Here is a 22,423-nt window from a genome sequence, read left to right as displayed (position 1 = left end):
GAGTTAGAACAGCAGTTAATGGAAATTATTGGAGAAGCTTGCTGAAGGAGGCTAAGGTCCGGTTTGGGCTGTAGGCATAGACGCCCATACCCATGGACAGGGGGAGCCGTGCCCCCCCTAGCTTTTCGGGTGCTGTAAACTATATATTGTTATTCATACTATACAAAATATAACGTGCAAAATCTTCAGGTCTGCCCCCTCTGAAAATTTTTATATGGGCGCCCATGGCTGTAAACAGAAAGGACAGTTTAGGATTTTATTAACAACAACATACAACGCTTAACTTTTATTATGACGGCACTGAAAAATACAAAGCAAATATTTTTTTAAGTATAACATACGTATAAAAAATTTTCTATTTTTAATCCAGCCAGAAGAGTAAGAATTCATTAATATAAAAGAAAATTACTTAATAATAAAAAGAATTCATTACTAAATAATTCAATGTTTTTCGAATAGATCAGTAATTACAGCTTGAATCACAATATTACAACAGTTAATGTACTGAAACGTGCAACTTGGTTTTACGTGAGCTTTTACTCTTCTATACCCAACATGCTGACCAAAACAAAATTAATACTAGTTTATCCGCGGAGCTGACGTATCATGATCAGAAGAACCCATTGACTTTAGCACAAACATATTGTTAATACGTTACCTGCGGGAACAGTTTTTAAACAACTTCTTATTTAATTGAAAAATACTGTATGACTTGTACACACTTCTAAGTAGGTCAAACCGGCAAACAGGTGTATGTTCTCCAAAAAATTGATAGTGTGTAAAATTTTTTTTATTAATCAGCTAAGTACTTTCAACACATTACGTGCCATCATCAGAGCTTCGTCCTATTATAAATCCTTCATAGAAGAGCAATAGGGAACTTGCACATTTTTTTATTACATAATAATGTTCAGTTTTCTATAAAAATGACAGTTCCAAAATTTTACGCTTCAAAAACTCATAATAACTTAGAAGTACAAATTTAAAGTCTTCTGTATTTTAAAATAGTTCAAATGACCCGTGACGTCACACAGTTTAATTATATGGTTCCGTTTATGGTTATAATTAGGTATATTCTTCTTCTTCTTCTTTAGTTTATTGGCCTCCACCTACTTGGGTATACCTCGTCGCGGAATAAAGGAAAAATATTTATATTCTATCAACATTTATCGTATGTCATTGTAATAATATATACCAGTTTGTTGACATTGGAGTTTGATATAGTTATTGAAGGAAAGGAAAGAAGGTTTACTACGGAAAATAAAACCATTTTGTAAAAGTACAAGTTTTCTATGAATAGTTCAAACGATCAAAAACACTTGTAACGTCACATAACTGTATTTTCTACTGACGTTTATAACGTCTAATTTAAAATTCTGTTTACTTTGTTGGAAGAATGTAAACATATAAACGGATGACGTCACGACGCGTTTTGGCCTGGCTGGAATAATTTGAATTTTTAATCGTCTTTAGGGGCCAAACGAAAGCCAAACAAAACTATTTTATCTTTGATACATGTTTTAAATTATGTTCTGTTGTGATTTATAACATTTTTTTCGAATGTAAAATGTTATGTAAGTTCCCTATTGCCAAACAACACATTAAAAAACATAGATACTAGGCAAAGCCATAGACCTCGGGTATAAAAATGGTTTGACGCAGCCATGTTGTCTTTTTCAAAATAGAAAGAATTTAGATGTGAATTTATTAATTTTAAGGGGTTTTTATACCCGAGATCTGTGGATTTGCCCAGTATCTATGTTTTTTAATGTGTTGTTTGGCAATTGCTCTTCTATGAAGGATTTATAATAGGACGAAGCTCTGATGATGGCACGTAATGTGTTGAAAGTACTTAGCTGATAAATATTTTTTTTACACACTATCAATTTTTTTGAGAACATACACGTGTTTGCTGGTTTGACCAACTTCTTATTTGGCGGAACGAGCTCTTAAAGACTGTTTTAGACTATACTTTTTTTTGTTAACAGAAAATGATACTTAACAAAAATTACATGAAATTATTGTGTACAATATTAAGACAAGAAGTTTTGTGTATTACCACCATCACATTTCACTTTTTTCTATTAGAATATGTTATGTGATTCTGCGCATTACATGCTAAAAAAACACTTTTTTATATTTTTGTGATGGTACATGCACTGTTAACCTCAATTTTCTTCTTATTTTCTTTTAAGAATATTTTAACCTTATTTTCCTCAACATTTAACCTAGTTAGTTTTATCTTTGATATTTTATATTACATATGATGGATAAGAAAACTCTATTAATTTTAGCTGCTTCCATTGCAACATTTCTTAAAAGAAAAGTTAACCTTAAAAGAACCAACAGTATAAAAGTACAAAAGAACAGTATAACGAAAATAACCTAACTGCGCATGCCTTTGTACTAAAAATTGTTATCAAATAGGACATGTTCCAATTTGTATAACATTTTCTGTTAACAGATTTTGTTTCCTGTTTTACATTGTGACAAAACTTAGTGTACCATTTTCTTATATATCATTTTATGTTATAGTCTAAAACAGACTTTAAAGACCTCGTCACAAAACAGTCAATGTGTCAAGGTAGTTTAAGAAAAACTCAGCAAGTAACATAAAAAATTATTATTATTATATTCTTTCACAATGAATATCTGAATGAATATATTTACAATGTTATTAATCACATTCGTTATAGAAATAATTCATTAATTAAAATACAAAGAATAAAAAGATTAATAATGTCAATAAAGTATTTCTCTCATTTCGGAGTTTCTCTAACTGAACATAAAGGAAATTAACCGCATTATTGATACAAATAATTACTTAAAAATACAAAGAATAAAAAGATTACTCATATAAATAAAGTATTTCTCTCGTTACAACTGAACAGATGCCAATTAAAGGTGTTTTAAATACAGTAGAATCCCAGTTACGCTTTGTTTACATGGGCGGTTTGCCAACATTTGACGCCGCGGTTTACCTGAAAAACCCAACCGCCGCGGTTCAAGTTTAACATAGAAACAAATGCAACCGCTCAACATCGTACACATGCAACTTTTCCGTCGTCAAATCGCGGCGGTTGTAAGTTTACTAGGGGAGGAATGAGACCGCCAGTCAATCGCTCTCATGTGTACGAACCGCGGCGGTTGGGTTTTTCAGGTAAACCGCGGCGTCAAACGTTGGCAAACCGCCCATGTAAACAAGCTGTTATCCGTGCGCGGAGTATCAGGGCTGTAAATTATTATCCGTGCTATGATTTTCCATTACTCAAATTGCATTTCGAGGCTTTATTGAAATAGCATAACCATAAATTACTCGACAAAAACACTATACGGCCTGAAGGAGATGCATAATGCAATATCGATTACAACAATACCACGGGTGCCCATATAAAAACTTTTAGAGGGGGGCAGACGTGATGTTGTTGCACATTACATTTTGTATACTTTTGATAACCATATATATGTAGTTTAAAGCACCCGAAAAGCTAGGGGGGGAGCACGGCCCCCCTGGGGCGCCCATGAATAATACTCAGGGTATCCCTGGACATTCGCTTATCATCTGCCGCTTGATTTTCAAAATGGCAATAACCAGTGGAAAACGCAAGAAGAATATTTTACCGATTAAACAAACATTAGCGATTTTAAACAGAAGTGGAAAGGTGAAAATGTCACATCGTTATCATGAATATATGAAGATAGTATTAAGCAGACCACACAAAATTCTAGGAAATTTCATATCTAAGTCAGACTTATTTAAAAACATATCCAAGGAAATAATTGAAAGTATCGACCTTTCAACAACTCGATAAATCATTTTCCAACCAAGTGGTTTTTGTAGAACAGATCAGAGGGCGTTACAATCTCTGGGCCAATGTGTCCTAAACAAGCGAAGATTTTCACGAAACTTGAAAATAAAAGAACTTTTTAAACTGATTCATCAGATCCCGACGAAGAAAATGATGGGACGGTATCAATCACAAGAGTAACTGATCAGGTGGCTGAGCAATCTGCCAATATTCCACTATACTTGAGCAACGAGAACCTAGGAACCATATTGAAGTTGTGCAGAATACGTCAAAAGATTGACCTATGAGTTGGATTAAACTCATGAGATTTATTTTTTTTTATTATCTTTTTATAGTAGGTACATAATATGTATGAGTGTACATAAGTATCATATATAGTCCAGGGCGCATCTGTTTTGAGATGGACGTTGAGAGGTGACTCATATTTTTTTGCAGAAATTGCTTGGAATTAACTCATATAATAATAATTGAGCTATCCTCTCACTCAAAAAGGTCCGGAACATTGTTTAAATAATCAAAATGTCAAAAAATGAAGGAAAAATTCGATTTTTTCTTCGTTTTTTGATTATAACTTTAAAAAGTATTCGCTTCCGAGAAAAGTAGCACTGACATAAAAGTTGCGTAATTAAATTTGCTACAATATAGAATTGGTTAAAATTTAAAAAAATGGTCACGCTTGTTGCAAACTAGCAATAATTGCGAAAAAAACATAAAAAACAAGTATTCGCATTTTACGTTTTTCAACCATTTGTGCTACACTTAAGTACTTCATATTTTACCCAGAAAAACTTTATGGTATAATAAAACAATACTGTAAATTTCGTTAAGATCGGTTCAATAGATTTTGCAAAATAAATTTTGCAATCCAGCTTTCGCAAAAAAATTCATTTTTTTTCAAAATGTTGAAAGGACTAAAAATAAAGCAGGTAGAAAGTTGAAATTGTTTTTGCATATAGAAGATTACCGTAACTTTCATTTGCAATTTGCAAAATTAATATCGGTTAACTACCACGGCGTCAGGAATTTTTTTAAATAAACATTAATTTTTGATGCTACGCGCAGGACAGCGGTGTTCGATTCACACAAGTTGATTTCCACCAAAATTTCTTCCAATCTTTATTTAATATATATTGTTTTCTTACTCTTTATTTTGTTGTATTTTAATATTTTTATTCCACAAAAATCAACTTAATTTGATTACTGTTGAAATAATTGCATATGTTTAAAAATAATAAATTTTCATTCTCTAAGTTAAAATATATGAACAAAGAAAGTTTTGCTAAAAAAGTTTTTGCTTTAAAAGACAGAGTATGTGTTTTTATTTTGCAATAAACAAATTTATTTATTTATATCGAAATATACTAAAAATTAAAATTTATCAATCATTATCAAAGGCCATTGGAATGCCCAATCAGAGCAAACGTATCCGCTTTCCTGCGCGTAGCATCAAAAATTAATGTTTATTTAAAAAAAATCCTGACGTCGTGGTAGTTAACCGATTTTAATTTTGAAACTTGCAAATGAAAGGTACAGTATTCTTATACAGTGAGCACGTAAAGGTTGGAATAAATTCATTTTCTCGAGAATGGACAATTTTGGAAAAAAATCCCAAAATAGGTCAAATTTTATTTTAAAATAACGACTTATTGGCATATATATCATACTAGTGACGTCACCCATTTGGGCGTGATGACGTCATCGATGATTTTTTTAAATAAGAATAGGGGTCGTGTGATAGCTCATTTGAAAGGTAATTCAATTATCTATTCAGTAATATAAACATTAACATAAGTATTTATACAGGGTGCCAAAAAAAAATTTTTTTTAATTGAATTTATTGACATAAAAAGAAGAATGTGTGTAATTTATTCAATTCAAAATACATTTTACTGCTATCAGAAAACAGTAAAAAATGTTTATTTGGCAAATAAATATTGTTTTTTGCTTAAATGCAATATTAAAGCCGCCACCCACCAGCCTTATGACAGTTTGAACATTTAATTTAAGCGAAAAGCAATGATTATTTTTCATATAAACATTTTTTTCAGTTTTCTGAGAGCAGTAAAATGTATTTTAAACTAAATAAATTACATACATTCTTCTTTTTATGTCAATACATTTAATCCAAAAAAAAAATTTTTGGACACTCTGTATAAATAATTATGTTAATGTTTATATTACTGAATAGAGAATTGAATTACCTTTCAAATGAGCTGTCACACGATCCCTATTCTCATTTAAAAAAATCATCGATAACGTCATCACGCCCAAATGGGTGACGTCACTAGTATGATATATATGCCAAAAAGTCGTAATTTAAAAAGAAAAATTGACCTGTTTCGGGATTTTTTTCCAAAATCATTCATTGTCGAGAAAATGAATTTATTCCAACCTTTACGTGCTCACTGTATATGTAAAAAAATTCAACTTGCTGTCTGCTTTATTTTCAATCCTGCAATATTTTGAAAAAATGAATTTTTTTGCGAAAGCTGGATTGCAAAATTTGTTTTGCAAAATCTATTAAACCGATTTTAATGAAATTTACAGTATTGTTTTATTATATCACAAAGTTTTTCTGGGTGAAATATGAAGGTTCTAAGTGTACCATAAATGGTTGAAAAACGTAAAATGCGAATACTTGTTTTTTTATGTCTTTTTCGCAATTATTGCTATTTTGCAACAAGGTTGACAATTTTTAAAATTTCTAACTAATCCTATGGAAATTTAATTAAGCAACTTTTATGTTAGTGCAACTTTTCTGGGAAATGAATACTTTTAAAGTTATAATCAAAAAACGAAGAAAAAAATAGAATTTTTCTTTCACTTTTTGACATTTTGATTATTTAAACAATATTCCGGACCTTTTTGAGTGGGAGGATAACTCAATTATTGTTATATGAGTTAATTCCAAGCAATTTCTGCAAAAAATATGAGTCACCTCTCAACATCCAAATGTACTAATATAAGAAATACATGTGCGCCCTGGTCTAATATAAGAAATACATGTTCGGAGTATCCGTGCCACGTCCAGTCCTGTAAGCACGGATAATCCGGGTTCTACTGAAATCCTAACCAATCACGATCAGCTCCACGAACAAATTAATCTCTCTTAACACATAAAACAAAATTTCTCTCCTTTAAATAACAATCTCCAATCAACGTAATTTGGTTTGAGATAAAGCTAAATTGGATGTACAAAAATGTAACATCATACATAGAAATTAAACCGTGTTCACAACAGTTTTCTTCAATATCCTAAAAGTGTTGCCTATAAAAGAGATAGGTATTATTCGTCAAGGCTACGAACGACTTCCAAAATTTTGCCCATTTGCGCAGAGAGAGAACGTATTCGGGTAGAAAGGAATGGACGAATGCCAGGACTTGCCTATCTGAATTTTAAAGGTACCTAACAACTCGAGTTTACAATTGTACAGACATATCTGACACCGCGAAGATCACTCAGGTAGCAAAAAATACAAACCCGAAAAACCGTTGAAACCCGATTGTCTGACAACGTAGCGTCACCAAAGTTTTCGATCGGTCTGATCTTTGCGGTCTCCGATATTTCTGCCGATCTATACTTCTCTTATCAGAGTCCAAGTCAAACAATAAGGCTCACACGCAATTTTCCCCTTGTTGCCATATTTTAAATTTGAAAAAATATATAGGGAATAATCAGATTTTCTTGACATGCCATTCCTATTACAGCGATCATTTCTTTGACTAGAAGTAGTGACGAGTGTATATGGCGTCATTGGCCGATTAGGTTATTTTGAACAGCTAACTACTGTATTATCAGATAGAAGCTATTTTCTCTTGGAACACTGTATTATCCATTAGGTTCTGTGCCAGCGCTGCAGTATCAATTATATCAACGCCTCTTTTGGCGTTTGGTGAATCTTCTGAAGAACTTCTACTGCTTCCATTTAAAACTTTCTTCCTTCTGGGCGATTGTATGAAAGTATGATCATGATCACTATTCCCTGGAAGAGTATCCACTGGGGTAGCTTCTACATCAATATGAGCAGGACTCATGTAATCTACTTGGGAACCATGGTAGCTGATGCTAGGTGTGAAAGCCCTACTCTAAGGAAATTTGGTTGTCAATATGTACATGAGTTTTTCCGAAAGTTTGAGTGATGTTCATTATAATAGTTGGTATTTTCCAATCTTCCTTCGATTAGTTGGGACATTTCAAAATGTTCAGCTACCATTTCCTGTAGCGTTAGTCCCAGAAATCTGGTAGGTAATATCTCTTTCCTCCTGATTTCTCCTTTAACTTTCTTAAAGTCGAAGATGTTTTTAGGAACTCCTTGTACGCGGTTTTAGTTTTTGGTTCTTTAAATATCCTAATACTAATTTAGCCGTGTTCGTGTTGACTTCCATTAAAGACTCCGTTTCAGCTTATGTGAACATTAATTGCTTCGTATCTATAATATGGGCAATAATTTTATAACAAAACAACTCTAACAACTATATAGGGTGAGGCACATAACTGGCTTATTAGAAATATCTCGAGAACTAAAGGCAACAGAATCATGAAAATTGGACTGAAGGGGTTTTGAAGGATGATCTATTAAATGAAAATATTTTCATCTCTTTGCAACTTCCGGTTATACCGGAAGTTGCTGATAACCGGAAATTGCTGATAACTTCGTTTTTTAAATGAGACACCCTGTATATTTTTACATTTTTGGATTCTCTTCGATGTCCTTTTTCTTAAAATATGAGGTTTTGTAATATTATACAGGGTATTTTAAAAGATATTTACGCTTTTTTATTAATTTCGTAGCAACATTCACACCCTGTAGAATTGTAATAGTTTGACATTAAAAACTGTGCTTACGTTTAAGTGATTTTTAATATACTCTACTATTGTTAAGAATCATTAGAATAGCTAATTTTGAAATTTTAGTATACAGGGTTAGTCGAAACTCGGAATGAATATTTTCTGAGTTTTCTTAAATGGAACACCCGGTATTTTAGTATTGTAATAAAATTATATTTCATGGTACTTTTTTATTTTATAAGTATTCCCTATACCTAATTGTTTAATTTGTGAGTTATTGGTGATTCAAGCTAAACATTAATTGCAACAAAAAATATGTAAAATTTTATTAGGTTGGCCGTGAAAAAATTCAATCACAAATAATTTTTCAGAAATAAATACATATTAATCCAGACTGATCCTTAAAATTACCAATAATGGTTTAGCTATCAAAATACCTACGTAGTTAAGATTGTTGGTGCCATTAACGATTAAGCACAAATTAAAGCAGTTAGGTATAGGGAATGCTTAAGAAATAAAAAAAGTACCATAAAATATAATTGCATTACAATACTAAAATACATGGTGTTCCATTTAAGAAAACCCTGTATACTAAAATTAAAAATTTAGCTATACTAATCATTCTTAACAATAGTAGACTATATTAAAAGTCATTTGAACGTAAGTAGAGTTTTAGATGTCAAACTACTACAATTCTACAGGGTGTGAATGTTTCTACAAAATTAATAAAAAAACGTAATTATCTTTTAAAATACCCTGTATAACATTACACAACCTCATATTTAAGAAAGAAGACATCGAAGAGAATCCAAAAATGTAAAAATATACAGGGTGTCCCATTTAAAAAAACGAAGTTATAAGCAACTTCCGGTATAACCGGAAGTAGCAAATAGATGAAAATATTTTCATTTAATAGATCATCCTTCAAAAACCCTTCATTCCAAATTTCATGACTCTGTTGCCTTTAGTTCTCGAGATATTTCTAATAGGCCCTTTATTTGCCTCACCCTGTATACGTTGCTATGTAACGCTGTTTGGCAACAGCGCATTGCTGCTAAACTTGACGGTAGCGAAAAAACTAATATACTTATGAGAAAAAATTTCTTGAATTTGTTTGCCGTCAAGTTTGTACTGATTATAATGTCATGACTGTACTGTTTATAAATCTATGACGTGCATGCCGAACTGTTTGACTTTTAGTTTAAGATAATTTCTGGTATTTTACTGCACATCAAGTGCAGGTGCCGATTGTACGATTTTAAAAGTCGTTCCTAGTCTGACAAACTGTGTATATGTACTTTTTTCAACCATATAAGAGTTTTAACATTTATAAGAATCGGAAAAGAGTTTCAACATAACTCCTGAAAATGGAAGTGATGGAAAGGAAGGAACCTTTAAATCTTCATATATTCCACACACAAAGTGTTATAATATGTGAATTTACAATTTAAATAAACACAGTATTGTATTTACAGTTAAATTAAAATAGTCGGTATTTCCTTAGTAATCTGTTGCACGTTATTTAATTTTTACATTGTTAGTAGAGAATGCAGCGATTTATGAGATAAGATAAATGCATAGACATATAATACATAGACTGCGCGCTGCCATCTAAAACTAAGTGACGATTGCGACAGAGAAAACTGAGGCTATTAGGTGGGAATAGTCTCTTTCTAATTGGATGAGTCCATGAAATCGGAGACAGTGGGAAAGTGACGTTATCGATAAACCCAACGTCATTTTTTTTATTTATGGCTTTAGCAATTAGCTATTTAGCTAGATACAATGTACAAAAATCATTTTTTTTATTTATGGCTTTAGAAATTAGCTATTTAGCCAGATACAATCATGTTGATAATAATAATTAATACTAATACAAAAAACAAACTATTAAAGCTAATACAAATTCATTTTAACCCAACGTCATTGAATAAACCCAGTCTATTAGAAAGAGACTTCCCACCGAATATCATCAGTTTTCTCTGTCGCAATCGTCACTTAGCTTTAAATGGCAGCGCGCAGTATATGTATTATATGTTGATGGATAAATGTAGAGTTAGTTTTATTATTAATTCATCTGTTCAGGTGTAGATGATGGTCATTGAGTTGTTTTCGCATTTTGTTAATACACTCAGGTGCAAAAAAATCGATCCACTTAAAAATTTGGTCATTTTTGATGTCTCGAATTTCCTAAACCTGTTGTTGTCCGATTTAAGTGATTTTTTTACTATGTTATAGCCTTATTCATTAAAAATATCGCTGTAATAATATTGTTGCTAGACAGGTAAACTGTCATTGTATACCGGGTGTACGAATCAAACTGTTTTTTTCTCAAAGTTCGGATCACCCTGTGGACCAATCTAGCATTTATAAAATACTGAAATTAAAACCCAACTATAGCCTCAGGTTTTCTTAACATTCTGTTTTTAGATTCATTCGCTTGTGTTGGATAATAAAAAAGTTAGGTATTTTAACAACTGGCCATGTTCGTCATCAGTACAGGATGTTTCTAAATAAGTGCGACAAACTTATTTTAAAGGGGTAATTTTACATGAGAAAATAATGACAGTTTGGTTTATAATCATATGTCCGCAAACGCTTCGTTTCCGAAATACGGGATGTTCAATTTTTTTTTTCAAACTGACGATTATTTATTGCTTTAAAACCAGTTGAGATATGCAAATCAAATTTGGTGGGTTTTAAGACGTAGTTATTGCCCATTTTTTGACATACAATTAAGAATTTAATATTCACCATTGGCGCGGAAACGGGTATTATGACCGATCATATTACCTGTATGCACGCCAATGGTGAATATTAAATTCTTAATTGTATGTCAAAAAATGTGCAATAAATATGTCTTAAAACCCACCAAATTTGATTTGCCTATCTCAACTGGTTTTAAAGCAATAAATAAATCTTCAGTTTGTAAAAACAATTGCCGTATCCCGGAAACGAAGCGTTTGCGGACATATGATTATAAAGCAAACTGTCATTATTTTCTCATGTAAAATTACCCCTTAAAATTTGTCGCACTTATTTAGAAGCACCCTGTACTGATGGCGAACATGGCCAGTTGTTAAAGTACCTAATTTTTTTATTATCCAACATAAGCGAATGAATCTAAAGACATAATGTTAAGAAAACCTGATGCTATAGTTGGTTTTTAATGAGTATTTTATAAATGCTAGAATATTCCACAGGGTGATGCGAACTGAGAAAAAAACACAGTTTGATTAGTACACCCGGTATACAATGACAGTTTACCTGAATAGGGCTATATCATGGTAAAAAATCACTTAAATCGGACGACAGGTTTAGGAAATTCGAGACATCAAAAATGAAGAAATTTTTAAGTGGATCGTTTTTTTTGCACCTGAGTGTAGATTAGCTTAGTTACAGTATTTTAGATTCCTTTATATTACAGAGTTGTGATATTTAAAAATACACATGGAAAGAGTACTAGAATTTCCTGTAATTTTTTGCACTCATAAATTAAAGATAAATTGACTTCATATTTTTTCAACGTTGTTTAAACTAAGTTATTAATTTTTAAGTACCAATTATTTCTATAAATTTGATTTAACTCAGAAGATGTTGCATACACGTACAAATTTTTTAAACAGCTGGTTGTACTGCAACCACGTAGACATGTCATTGATTGAAATGCAACGGATGCAAAAGGAAATAACGTATATTTTGAAGGTTCCCTATTACAAAAAATACTGGCTAACCAAAAATCTGAATTCAAACATGATATATAATGCAAACACAAATTATGATGAGGTTACAATAAAAAAGGTGCAAAAAAATTCAGAATAAGTTAGATTTCAGTCCATTAGAAATTTTAAAAAGAATATACTTACTGCGATGGGTTTCAGATGGAGAAGCATCCAAAATAATAGAAAAGGACTTAAAGATGTATCGTGTATGATAACACTGTTCTGCATACAAACAAGTGCGTATGTTTTTACAACGTATTTAACCAAATTATTAATTAGTTTCACCCGCCACTGTTTAATTGCCACGATTTACTTAAACAATTCCGTGATATAGTTCAAACCAAACCCTTCTTTCAATGCGCCATAGTTTATCGAATTCTCTCCAACAAATTGAGTTGGAAGTGACAGAAAAAAAGGTACGTCTGTGATTATTAAACATAGAACCTAGAAAATAGAAAGGGTAGTTGCATATCAAAGCGACTTTTACTCGTGGATGTATAATTGGTGACGTTTAACAAACGCTGAAAAGATACACAGTCAATGATGCGAATAAAGATAATTTGACGCAAAAGTACACGATCGTGACAGAACTTTTACAATGTCAACGGGTAAATGGCAAATTGTTATTATAGGTTAGTATTTTCTGGCATATTGTATAGGGAAAAATTTCATCGTATGACGTAAAAATTAATGACGCACTGAAAGAAAGGTTTGGTTTGAACTTTCAACAGCATATTATTTATTCAAAACTTGCTTGGAAAAACATCATCATAATTTGCGTTTTTAGGAATCGTTTGAAACATAATATATAATTTAGCTATAAAGAAAACTTGTAGATTTGTACTCTACCATTTGATTCAAAACACAATGTACATCCCGATATCATTGGTCAGCAGTATATACAAACTTTAATTTCACAATATAAAAATGGGATTAACATTTATAAACAGTTTCTATCTAAGACGCAGGTTCATCAACTTCCTTTTCCTGCGCAGCGTCTCCTTCTTCAGCACCTTTCTCTTCAGCACTTTTCTTACCGGCATCCGGTACCCAAAGACCAGAGTCTACACATCGTTTCATGTGGTACTTTGCTTGATCTTCGTCCATTTTAGCGATCGTATCTTGAAGTAATTGTATATCTTGGCTTTCGAAGCAAGCTTTTAGTTCGTCTGGAAGGGTTTCGAAAACTTCCAATGGATCTAAACCACCTGGTCCTAATCGTTTTTGTCTTTCTTCTTCTTCAACTTCCTGTAATTTTTTTTATGAATATGAAATAGTTTTTACAATAACAATTACTGGCAGCATAAGTATACTACATGAAAAAAAAAACGGTTGTATTACGGTTTGACTTGCGCAATTCAAACGAGTGAGAAATTACTTTTCTACACGTCTTACACACTATACTTTTTCTACAACCACACTTAAAAAAAGTGTGTTCTACTGATTTCACTACTGCTAGAAGTTCTCACCTCGTGACGCAATAATTTAGTTCAGGTATTGAAAGCACCCAGTAATTCAAAGAGTACCCAGTTTTAAATATCTTGGTTGTCATATTACTGAACAACTAGATCCAGATAAAGAGATAAAATGTAGAATCGAGATAGAACGCACGACATTTTTAAAAATGAGGTCATTCTTGTAATGATACCTTGCAAGTTCAACTTCGAAAGCGCATAATTAAATGCTACATTTGGTCAGTCCTCTTGTATGGTGTCGAAGCATGGACATTAAAAATATCCACCATTAACCGTTTGGAGGCCTTTGAAATGTGGCTGCACAGACATATACTGAAAATACCATGGACGGCTATGCCGACAAATGTGGCAGTCCTTAAGAGAGCAAATGCTACCCGCGAGCTGCTTGATAACATCAAATATAGAAAGATGGCCTATTTTGGACACGTAGTAAGGGGAGACCGGTATAATATTCTTCAACTTATGATGGGTAAAATCGAATGACGCAGAGGAATTGGTAGAAAGCAGGCCTCTTGGTTGAAGAATATCCGGGAGTGGACAAGAATAAAGAAAGCAGAACACCTATTTAGAATAGCTCGAGACAGAGACAGTTTCGCCATGTTAATCGCCAACGTCAAGGGGACTTGATAGGGCACGTTAAGAAGAAGAATTGAAAGCACTTTACTAAAATATCCAATGACACATAGTACATTCTTTCTCGGTTTTTGCTCTAAATTTTAAAGAACCGCTTGGATTGACATGAAATTTGACATACGTAGAGCTTATATGTCAAGGAAAAAAGTGATAGTGTGCCGATTTGTGCTTTTGCCCTGGGGGTGACTTTCACCCCCTCTTGGGGGTAAAAAAATATATGTCCAAAATAAGTCCGGAAATGGGTAAACTGACTAATTTTAAGTAACTTTTTTTCTATAGAGCTTTTTCCCCAAGTCAACAATGTTTGAGTTATTTGCGAGTGAATATGTTCATTTTTCAACAAAATAACCACATTTTTAGACGGATTTTCGCAAATAACTCAAAAAGTAAGTATTTTGTCGAAAAAAACGTTCTTAGCAAAAATATAGCCTATATAAAAGTAAAAAAAATGGTTTACGCGTTAGGTCTCTAGATCTCGTAGAACCAGATTTATAGCCAATGAAAAACAGATTCACATTCACCAAATTTCAAATAGAATATTTCGACGTGAAATATACAAAAAATTAAGCACTTTTTGGGGAAAACCCATTATAACTTTTTTAAAGTGTTTAAAAAAATAAAAATGTATACCATTTTTATTCAGTTGCAATGCGAAGGCAAAACAATCTTACTTTTCAATTAGAATAAGGAGCGCAGTCCAGTCCCCTGAATCGCGATTTTCGGCTCTTATTGGAGCCTCATCGGAGAGAACGTAGGCACTGTTCTCCATACCCCAATTGACCAGCACCGAGAGCTTTTCCCACCCATTGCAACTGAAGTGAAGGTACTAGGTGACTAGCGTCATCTGGCAGTTGACAGATGAAGTTTGTTTTCAATCCTAAGAGTAAAATTAATAATATTGGGTGACTAGCGTCATCTGGCAGTTGAAAGCTGTAGACGGGGGATGTGAATTGACTTTACCAAGCTGCAGACGGGGGATGTGAATTGCATAGTGTAGAATTCCTTCCCTTTGTCTTCACTGCAGCATCCATGTGCTTGCAAATTGTAGAAGCCTTGGAGGTTGTCACCAGGAAAGTGTACCAATAAGTTTTCAATTTAAAAATCTTTTAGTAATATTTTTAATATTTTCAATATTATTAATTTTACTATTAGGATTGAAAACAAACTTCATCTTTCAACTGCCAGATGACGCTAGTCACCTAGTACCTTCACTTCAGTTGCAATGGGTGGGAAAAGCTCTCGGTGCTGGTCAATTGGGGTATGGAGAACGTTCTCTCCGATGAGGCTCCAATAAGAGCCGAAAATCGGGATTCAGGGGACTGGACTGCGCTCCTTATTCTAATTAAAAAGTAAGATTGTTTTGCCTTCGCATTGCAACTGAATAAAAATGGTATACATTTTTATTTTATAGTCGTATTACTCCGTAGAGTGACCAGGTGCATTGTCCGTTGGAACTTTACCAAGCTGCAGACGGGGGATGTGAATTGCATAGTGTAGAATTCCTTCCCTTTGTCTTCACTGCAGCATCCATGTGCTTGCAAATTGTAGAAGCCTTGGAGGTTGTCACCAGGAAAGTGTACCAATAAGTTTTGAATTTAAAAATCTTTTAGTAATATTTTTAATATTTTCAATATTATTAATTTTACTAGTAGGATTGAAAACAAACTTCATCTGTTTAAAAAAAGCTTTATTTCTGTTTTTACAAAAAGTTTCTAGCATTAAATTTAAGCAAGTTACGCTCAAAATAAAGTTGGTCTCTTTTGTTTTGGCAAAAAAAAATCGGGAAAACCACCCCTTAATTAGCAACTCAAATAAAATTAATCGTTACCGCTCCACAAATTATTTTACTTATGTTGTGTTTATATAATCTGTAAGTTTCATCGATTCAAAGTGCTTATTTTTGATAAAATTTGGTTTCAAAGTAAAATTTTTAAAAATTTTAATTTTGAAAAATATGCTTTTTTTTGAAATAACTTAATAATTGTTAAAGATACCAAAAGTCTCGAAAACCAAAAAAAGCTAGCATTGCTTTTCTGAATATCATGTATTTTCTGTTTTTCTGTTAGACAAACATTGATTGAGATTTGGTGTTTCTAAATTTGCATACATTCGTGATCAGTGACTCGTTCAACCCGTTTTAACTACAGCCCTTTCAATAATAAGGACTTTGAACCGATGAAACTTACAGATCATATAAACAATACATACATGAGTCAAGAAACTTGTGAAGTCGTAACGATTAAGTTCATTTAAGATACTAATTAGGGGGTGATTTTCTCGATTTTTTTACCAAAACAAAAAGCGACTAACTTTATTTTGAGCGTAACTTGTTTACTTTTGATGCTAAAAATTTTTTTTTATAAAACAAAAATGAAGCTTTTTTTAAACACTTTAAATAAGTTGTCATGAGTTTTCCCCGAAATGTGCTTCATTTTTGGCTATTTCACGTTAAAATATTCCATTTGGAATTTGACGAATATGAACCTATTTTTCATTAGCTATAACTCTGCTTCTACTAGGTACAGAGACGTGATATATACACCATTTTTTTTTAAATTTTTTACAGGCTATATTTTTGCTAAGAATGTTTTTTTCGACAAAATACTTACTATTTGAGTTATTTGCGAAAAACCGTCTAAAAGCGTGGTTATTTTGTTGAAAAAATGAACATATTCACTGCCAAATACCTCGAAAAGTATTGACTTAGTGAAAAAACTCTATAGAACAAAAGTTACTTAAAATTAGCCAGTTTATCCATTTCCTGACTTACTTTGGACGAATATTTTTTCACCCCCAAGAGGGGATGAAAATCACCCCCAGGGCAAAAGCACATATCGGCACAATTTCACTTTTTTTCTTAGACTTGTTAGCTATGTGTATGCCAAATTTCATGTCAATCCAAGCGGTTCTTTAAAATTTAGAGGTTTTTCAATATTTTACCGTTAAAGAACGGACTAACATTCCTGTCCTTGAATCTGAGATAGCACTGCTCCAATCCCCACATTACTTGCATCTGTATCTAAGATAAACTCTCCTTTTGGCAATGGATATCCTAATATTGATGCTTTGATTAAATTCTTCAAGGTTTCAAAGGCAGTTTGACGGCCTCTATCACAGTAGTAATCTCTTGCTTCCTCTGTAAGTCGTGTTTAACATCAATCGGGCCGATTTAAGTTGATTAAAAACTTCTAAAATTCTTCAGATGGTCTTCAAATGTCTCCCACAAGACCTAAATACACCAGGCACCTTTTCCAGGATAACCCTTTCAATACATTTTCCATAAGCCTCTTAAATGTTGCAGGATCATTACAGAGTTCAAATGACACAACATTGAATTGCCAAAATCCGAATCCTGTGGTGAAGGCTGTCTTCTCTTTATCTACTGGGTTCATTTTAACCTGCCAGTAGGTATTCATACTGCAAATCTAAAGTAGAAAACAAATTACTTCTAGCCTACGTATCCGATGTATTATATCGATCTGAGGTAGATGATAAGTAATATCTTTCTTGCTAACATTGTTCAACAAATGGTAGTCCAGCGAAAATACAGCATGAAACGTTTTTTATTAAAAGATTTCGTATTTTCATTTTTTCTTTCTCCTTGACCGATAACCTCACTGCAGATCTGCCCACACCAAACAAGTTGATACTGTGCTAAATTAGACAAGCAGGATAGTAACGGGATGCATGAAACCAACGCCACTCTCAAATCTATATAAAGCCGCGGGTTTTGAAGAGCCCTCAACATTCAGAGGCGTTGCAGAGCACATAGAGAAAGTTAAACAGATCGCGGAAGAGCGGCATCCCTTTACAAAGCTCGAACACCACGAAAGTGACTAAAATCCAGGAAAAGCTTACTTGGAACAGAGCAGGATGAACCGCCTAAGCATTTTCCTCTTCCTCAGTTTCAATGGACCGGCCAATCTCTAGACTTTAAAACGTGGAAAACTATGAATATGATAAAGACGGAGGTTGTTCCAGTAAAATCAAACATGGTAAAATGGGGGAAAATAGACCAAGATGATGTGAACTGTGACTGTGGAGAAACACAGAATATGGAATTTCTTCTTACATGCAGAAACTGTCCTCATCGGTGTACCTTCGATTATTTGTGGCTTGCCAACGAAGATGGAACCGCCGTAGCTCAATACAGGACCGAACTTATATGAGTGACATTTCTAGACACGATAAGGTAAAGTATATGTAGATAATATAGCACCACCGCTCAAAGAGTATCATACGTAAAAAAAGCAAAGTTTCGAGAAAATTTAAAGTTTGTCCTACAACATTTTCGGATGTAATTCAAAAACTATTAAAATTAGAATAACTATTTTAGTCAGTTACAATGGATTTTAAAATAGCGTATTAGGTATATTAAAAACATTTTTTTTTGAGTTGTGGCACTATAGAGATAAAATAACGAAAAATTTACGAAATATTATTTATCAAAAGTGACACTTGTAGTACAGAATATAATATCGTTATTATAGTACGTTCTTTAAAGGTAAAATATTGCAAAACCTCTAAATTTTAAAGAACCGCTTGGATTGACATGAAATTTGGCAGAGACATAGCTAACAAGTCAAAGAAAAAAAGTGATACTGTGCGGATGTGTGCTTTTGCCCTAGGGGTGAGTTTCAGCCCCTTTTGGGGGTGAAAAATATATGTTCGAAATAAGTCCGGAAATGGATAAAATGACTAATTCTAAGCAGCTTTCGTTCTATAAAGTTCTTTCACCAAAATAATACTTTTCGAGTTATTTGCGAGTGAATATGTTAATTTTTCTACAAAATAACCACGTTTTCAGACGGTTTTTCGCAAATAACTCAAAAAGTAAGTATTTGCGCGAGAAAAAATTTTTTATCAAAAACATGGTGTATACATTAGTTCACTATACCTAGTAGAAGCAGAGTTATAGCTAATAAAAAATAGGTTCATATTCGTCAAATTCCAAAGCGAATATTTTAACGTACCATAACCAAAAAACGAAGCACTTTTTTGGGGAAAACACATTTTAACTTTTTTAAAATGTTTAAAAAATGCTTATCTTTGTTTAAAAAAAAATTGCATCAAAAGTAAACAAGTTACGCTCAAAATAAAGTTGGCCCTTTTTTTTTGGTAAGAAATCGGAAAAATCACCCCCTAATTAGCATTTCAAATGAACTTAATTGTTACCACTTCACAAGTTTTTTACTCGCGTACGTATTGATCATATGATCTGTAAGTTTCATAGGTTCAAAGTCCTTATTTTTGAAAGAGCTGTAGCTAAAAGGGCTTGAACGATTCACTTATCACGAGTGTATGCAAATTTAGAAACACCGAATCTTAACCAATTTTTGTCTTACAGAAAAACAAAAAAATACAAAATATTCAGAAAAGTAAAGCTGACTTTTTTCTTTGTTTAAGATTTTTGGTATCTCGAACAATTTTTAAGTTATTTTGACAAAAAGCATTTTTTTCAAAATTAAACTTTTTAAAAATTTTATTTCAAAACCAAATTTTTTCAAAAATAAGCACTTTAAATCGATGAAACTTACAGATCATATAAACACAACATAAGCAAAGTAACTTGTGCAGCGGTAACGATTAATTTCATTCAAGTTGCTAATTGGGGGGTGATCTTCCTGATTTTTTTTTGCCAAAACAAAAGGGACCAACTTTATTTTGAGCGTAACTTGCTTATATTTGATGCTAGAATTTTTTTTTATAAAAACAGAAATAAAGCTTTTTTTAAACACTTTAAAAAAGTTGTAATGTGTTTTCCCCAAGAATGCTTCATTATTTGGATATTTCACATTGAATTATTCTATTTGGAATTTTTCGAATATGAACCTATTTTTCATTAGCTATATCTCTGCCTTTGCTAGGTATAGAGACCTAATATATACACCGTTCTTTTCACTTTTTGATAGACTATAATAGTTTTGTTAAGAATATTTTTTTCGACAAAATGCTTACGTTTTGAGTTATTTGCGAAAAACCGTCTAAAAACGTGGTTATTTTGTTGAAAAATGAACATATTCACTTGCAAATAACTCGAAAAGTATTGATTTGGTGAAAAATCTCTATAGAACAAAAGTTGCTTAAAATTAGTCAGTTTATCCATTTCGGGACTTATCTTGGACATATATTTTTTCACCCCCGAGATGGGGTGAAAGTCACCCCCAGGGCAAAAGCACACATCGGCACCATATCACTTTTTTTCTTTGACATGTTAGCTATGCGTATGCCAAATTTCATGTCAATCCAAGCGGTTCTTTAAAATTTACAGCAAAAACCGTGAAAGAATGTACTATTATTATCTGGTTAACAGACTTATACTTTTTAATGATGTAACTTTAAATACACAAGTAACATTAAACACAAAATACTGCAAAAAGAAAGATAAATAAATGATAAATGTGTCACTTTTCTTGAGCACATACGCAGATTGTTTTGAATAAAGTACTGTCTGTAGTGTATCACATATACTGTCTTAACTCGACAAACGACGCTTTATACACATCTTAGATGGACAAATGCTTTGCATAAGTCGATATGTGACAGTGTTTGTGTTCGGTGCGTTGTTGATTTTGGATAATCGTATAATGACACTATGTAGTGTCATCTAACGATAAATACTTGACAGGAGTTTATAGTTTCATTAAACTGTTGGTGCAATAAAACCGACTGAGATTTTTTTGAGTTATGACACTCTTATACCGAAAAAGAGAAACTCCAGACAATGTTGCGAACACCGTACCATCAGTCTAATGTGGCACATACTCAAAGTAGTTCTAAAGATTATTCATCGTAGAATATACAAAAAGTTAGAACAAGACATTGGACAAACTCAGTTCGGATTTAGAAATGCTCAAGGAACCAGAGAAGCATTAATTGCAGTAAATGTGCTAATACAGAGATGTTTATATGTAAACCAGGACACCTATGTCTGCTACCTAGATTATAACAAGACATTCGATACGGTGAAACATAATCCGTTAATAAAACTACTGATAACAAAGAACATCGACACAAGGGATATACGAATAATAAATAATCTGTATTATGAACTAGAAGCTGTCATAAGAATAAATAATTTAAACACCAATAAAATAAAAATCAAAAGATGCGTTAGACAGGGCTGTGTCTTGTCGCCATCACTGTTTAATGCATACTCAGAAGAAATATTCAAAAAAGCATTAGAAATTAAATACGCCGATGACACAATACTAATAGCAGAAACTATTACAGATCTACAAAAAATTTTAGATAAGGTTGTTGCAACGAGTGAAGAATTTGGTCTGTCACTAAACATAAAGAAAAGGAAATTAATGGTTATATCAAAGAAAAATATTAGAAACATCCATCTACACGTAAATAATAAGACGATAGAACGAGTTCAGAATTATAACTATTTAGGGACAAACATTAGCGAAACAAACGATTATACGAAAGAAATCCGAATTAGAATAGAAAAGGCTAGAAGTGCATTCACTAATATGAAACAAATATTATGTAGTAGAGACCTCAGCCTAAATCTTAGAAAGCGCGTACTAAAATGTTATGTATTTTCTGTTCTTTTGTATGGTGTGGAGACATGGACTCTCAATAAACAATGCCTCAATAGATTGGAAGCATTTGAGATGTGGACGTATCGAAGAATGTTGAGAATCTCCTGGACAGACAGAATAACCAATGAGGAGTACTAAGGAGAATACAGAACAGCAGGGGATACTGGATTCCATCAAAATAAGAAAACTTGCAATACTTGGGTCATATAACACGTGGTGACAGATATGAACTCCTAAAATTAATTATGCGGGGAAAGATTCAAGGAAGGCGCAGCATAGGTAGAAGAAAAATATCCTGACAGAAATCTCAGAGAATGGTTTGGATGCAGCTCAACTGAAGTCTTTCGGGCTGTAGTATCAAAAGTGAGAATAGCAATGATGATTGCCACCCTTCGTCGCGGAGATGGCACGTAAAGAAGAAGACTCTTTGAGCGGAGGTGCG

At 32.7% G+C, this 22,423-nt stretch overlaps 1 protein-coding gene across 1 annotated transcript in view; it reads right to left on the bottom strand.

Annotated features, from left to right (window-relative positions):
- Positions 1 to 271: 271 nt before the first annotated feature.
- Positions 272 to 22,423, bottom strand: part of LOC126889543 (hsp90 co-chaperone Cdc37) — a 66,187-nt gene continuing 44,035 nt past the window's right edge. The window contains exon 5 of the mRNA XM_050657895.1: positions 272 to 13,568. Within this exon, the coding sequence (XP_050513852.1) occupies positions 13,278 to 13,568 (291 nt within the window). The 3' untranslated portion in view covers positions 272 to 13,277. The remainder of the gene's footprint in view (positions 13,569 to 22,423) is intronic.

The sequence above is a fragment of the Diabrotica virgifera genome, chromosome 8 (genome assembly GCF_917563875.1).
Source record: "Diabrotica virgifera virgifera chromosome 8, PGI_DIABVI_V3a".
NCBI lineage: Eukaryota > Metazoa > Arthropoda > Insecta > Coleoptera > Chrysomelidae > Diabrotica > Diabrotica virgifera.
Note: the sequence above shows the minus strand (reverse complement) of the source record. Positions and strands in the feature narration are given on the sequence as shown.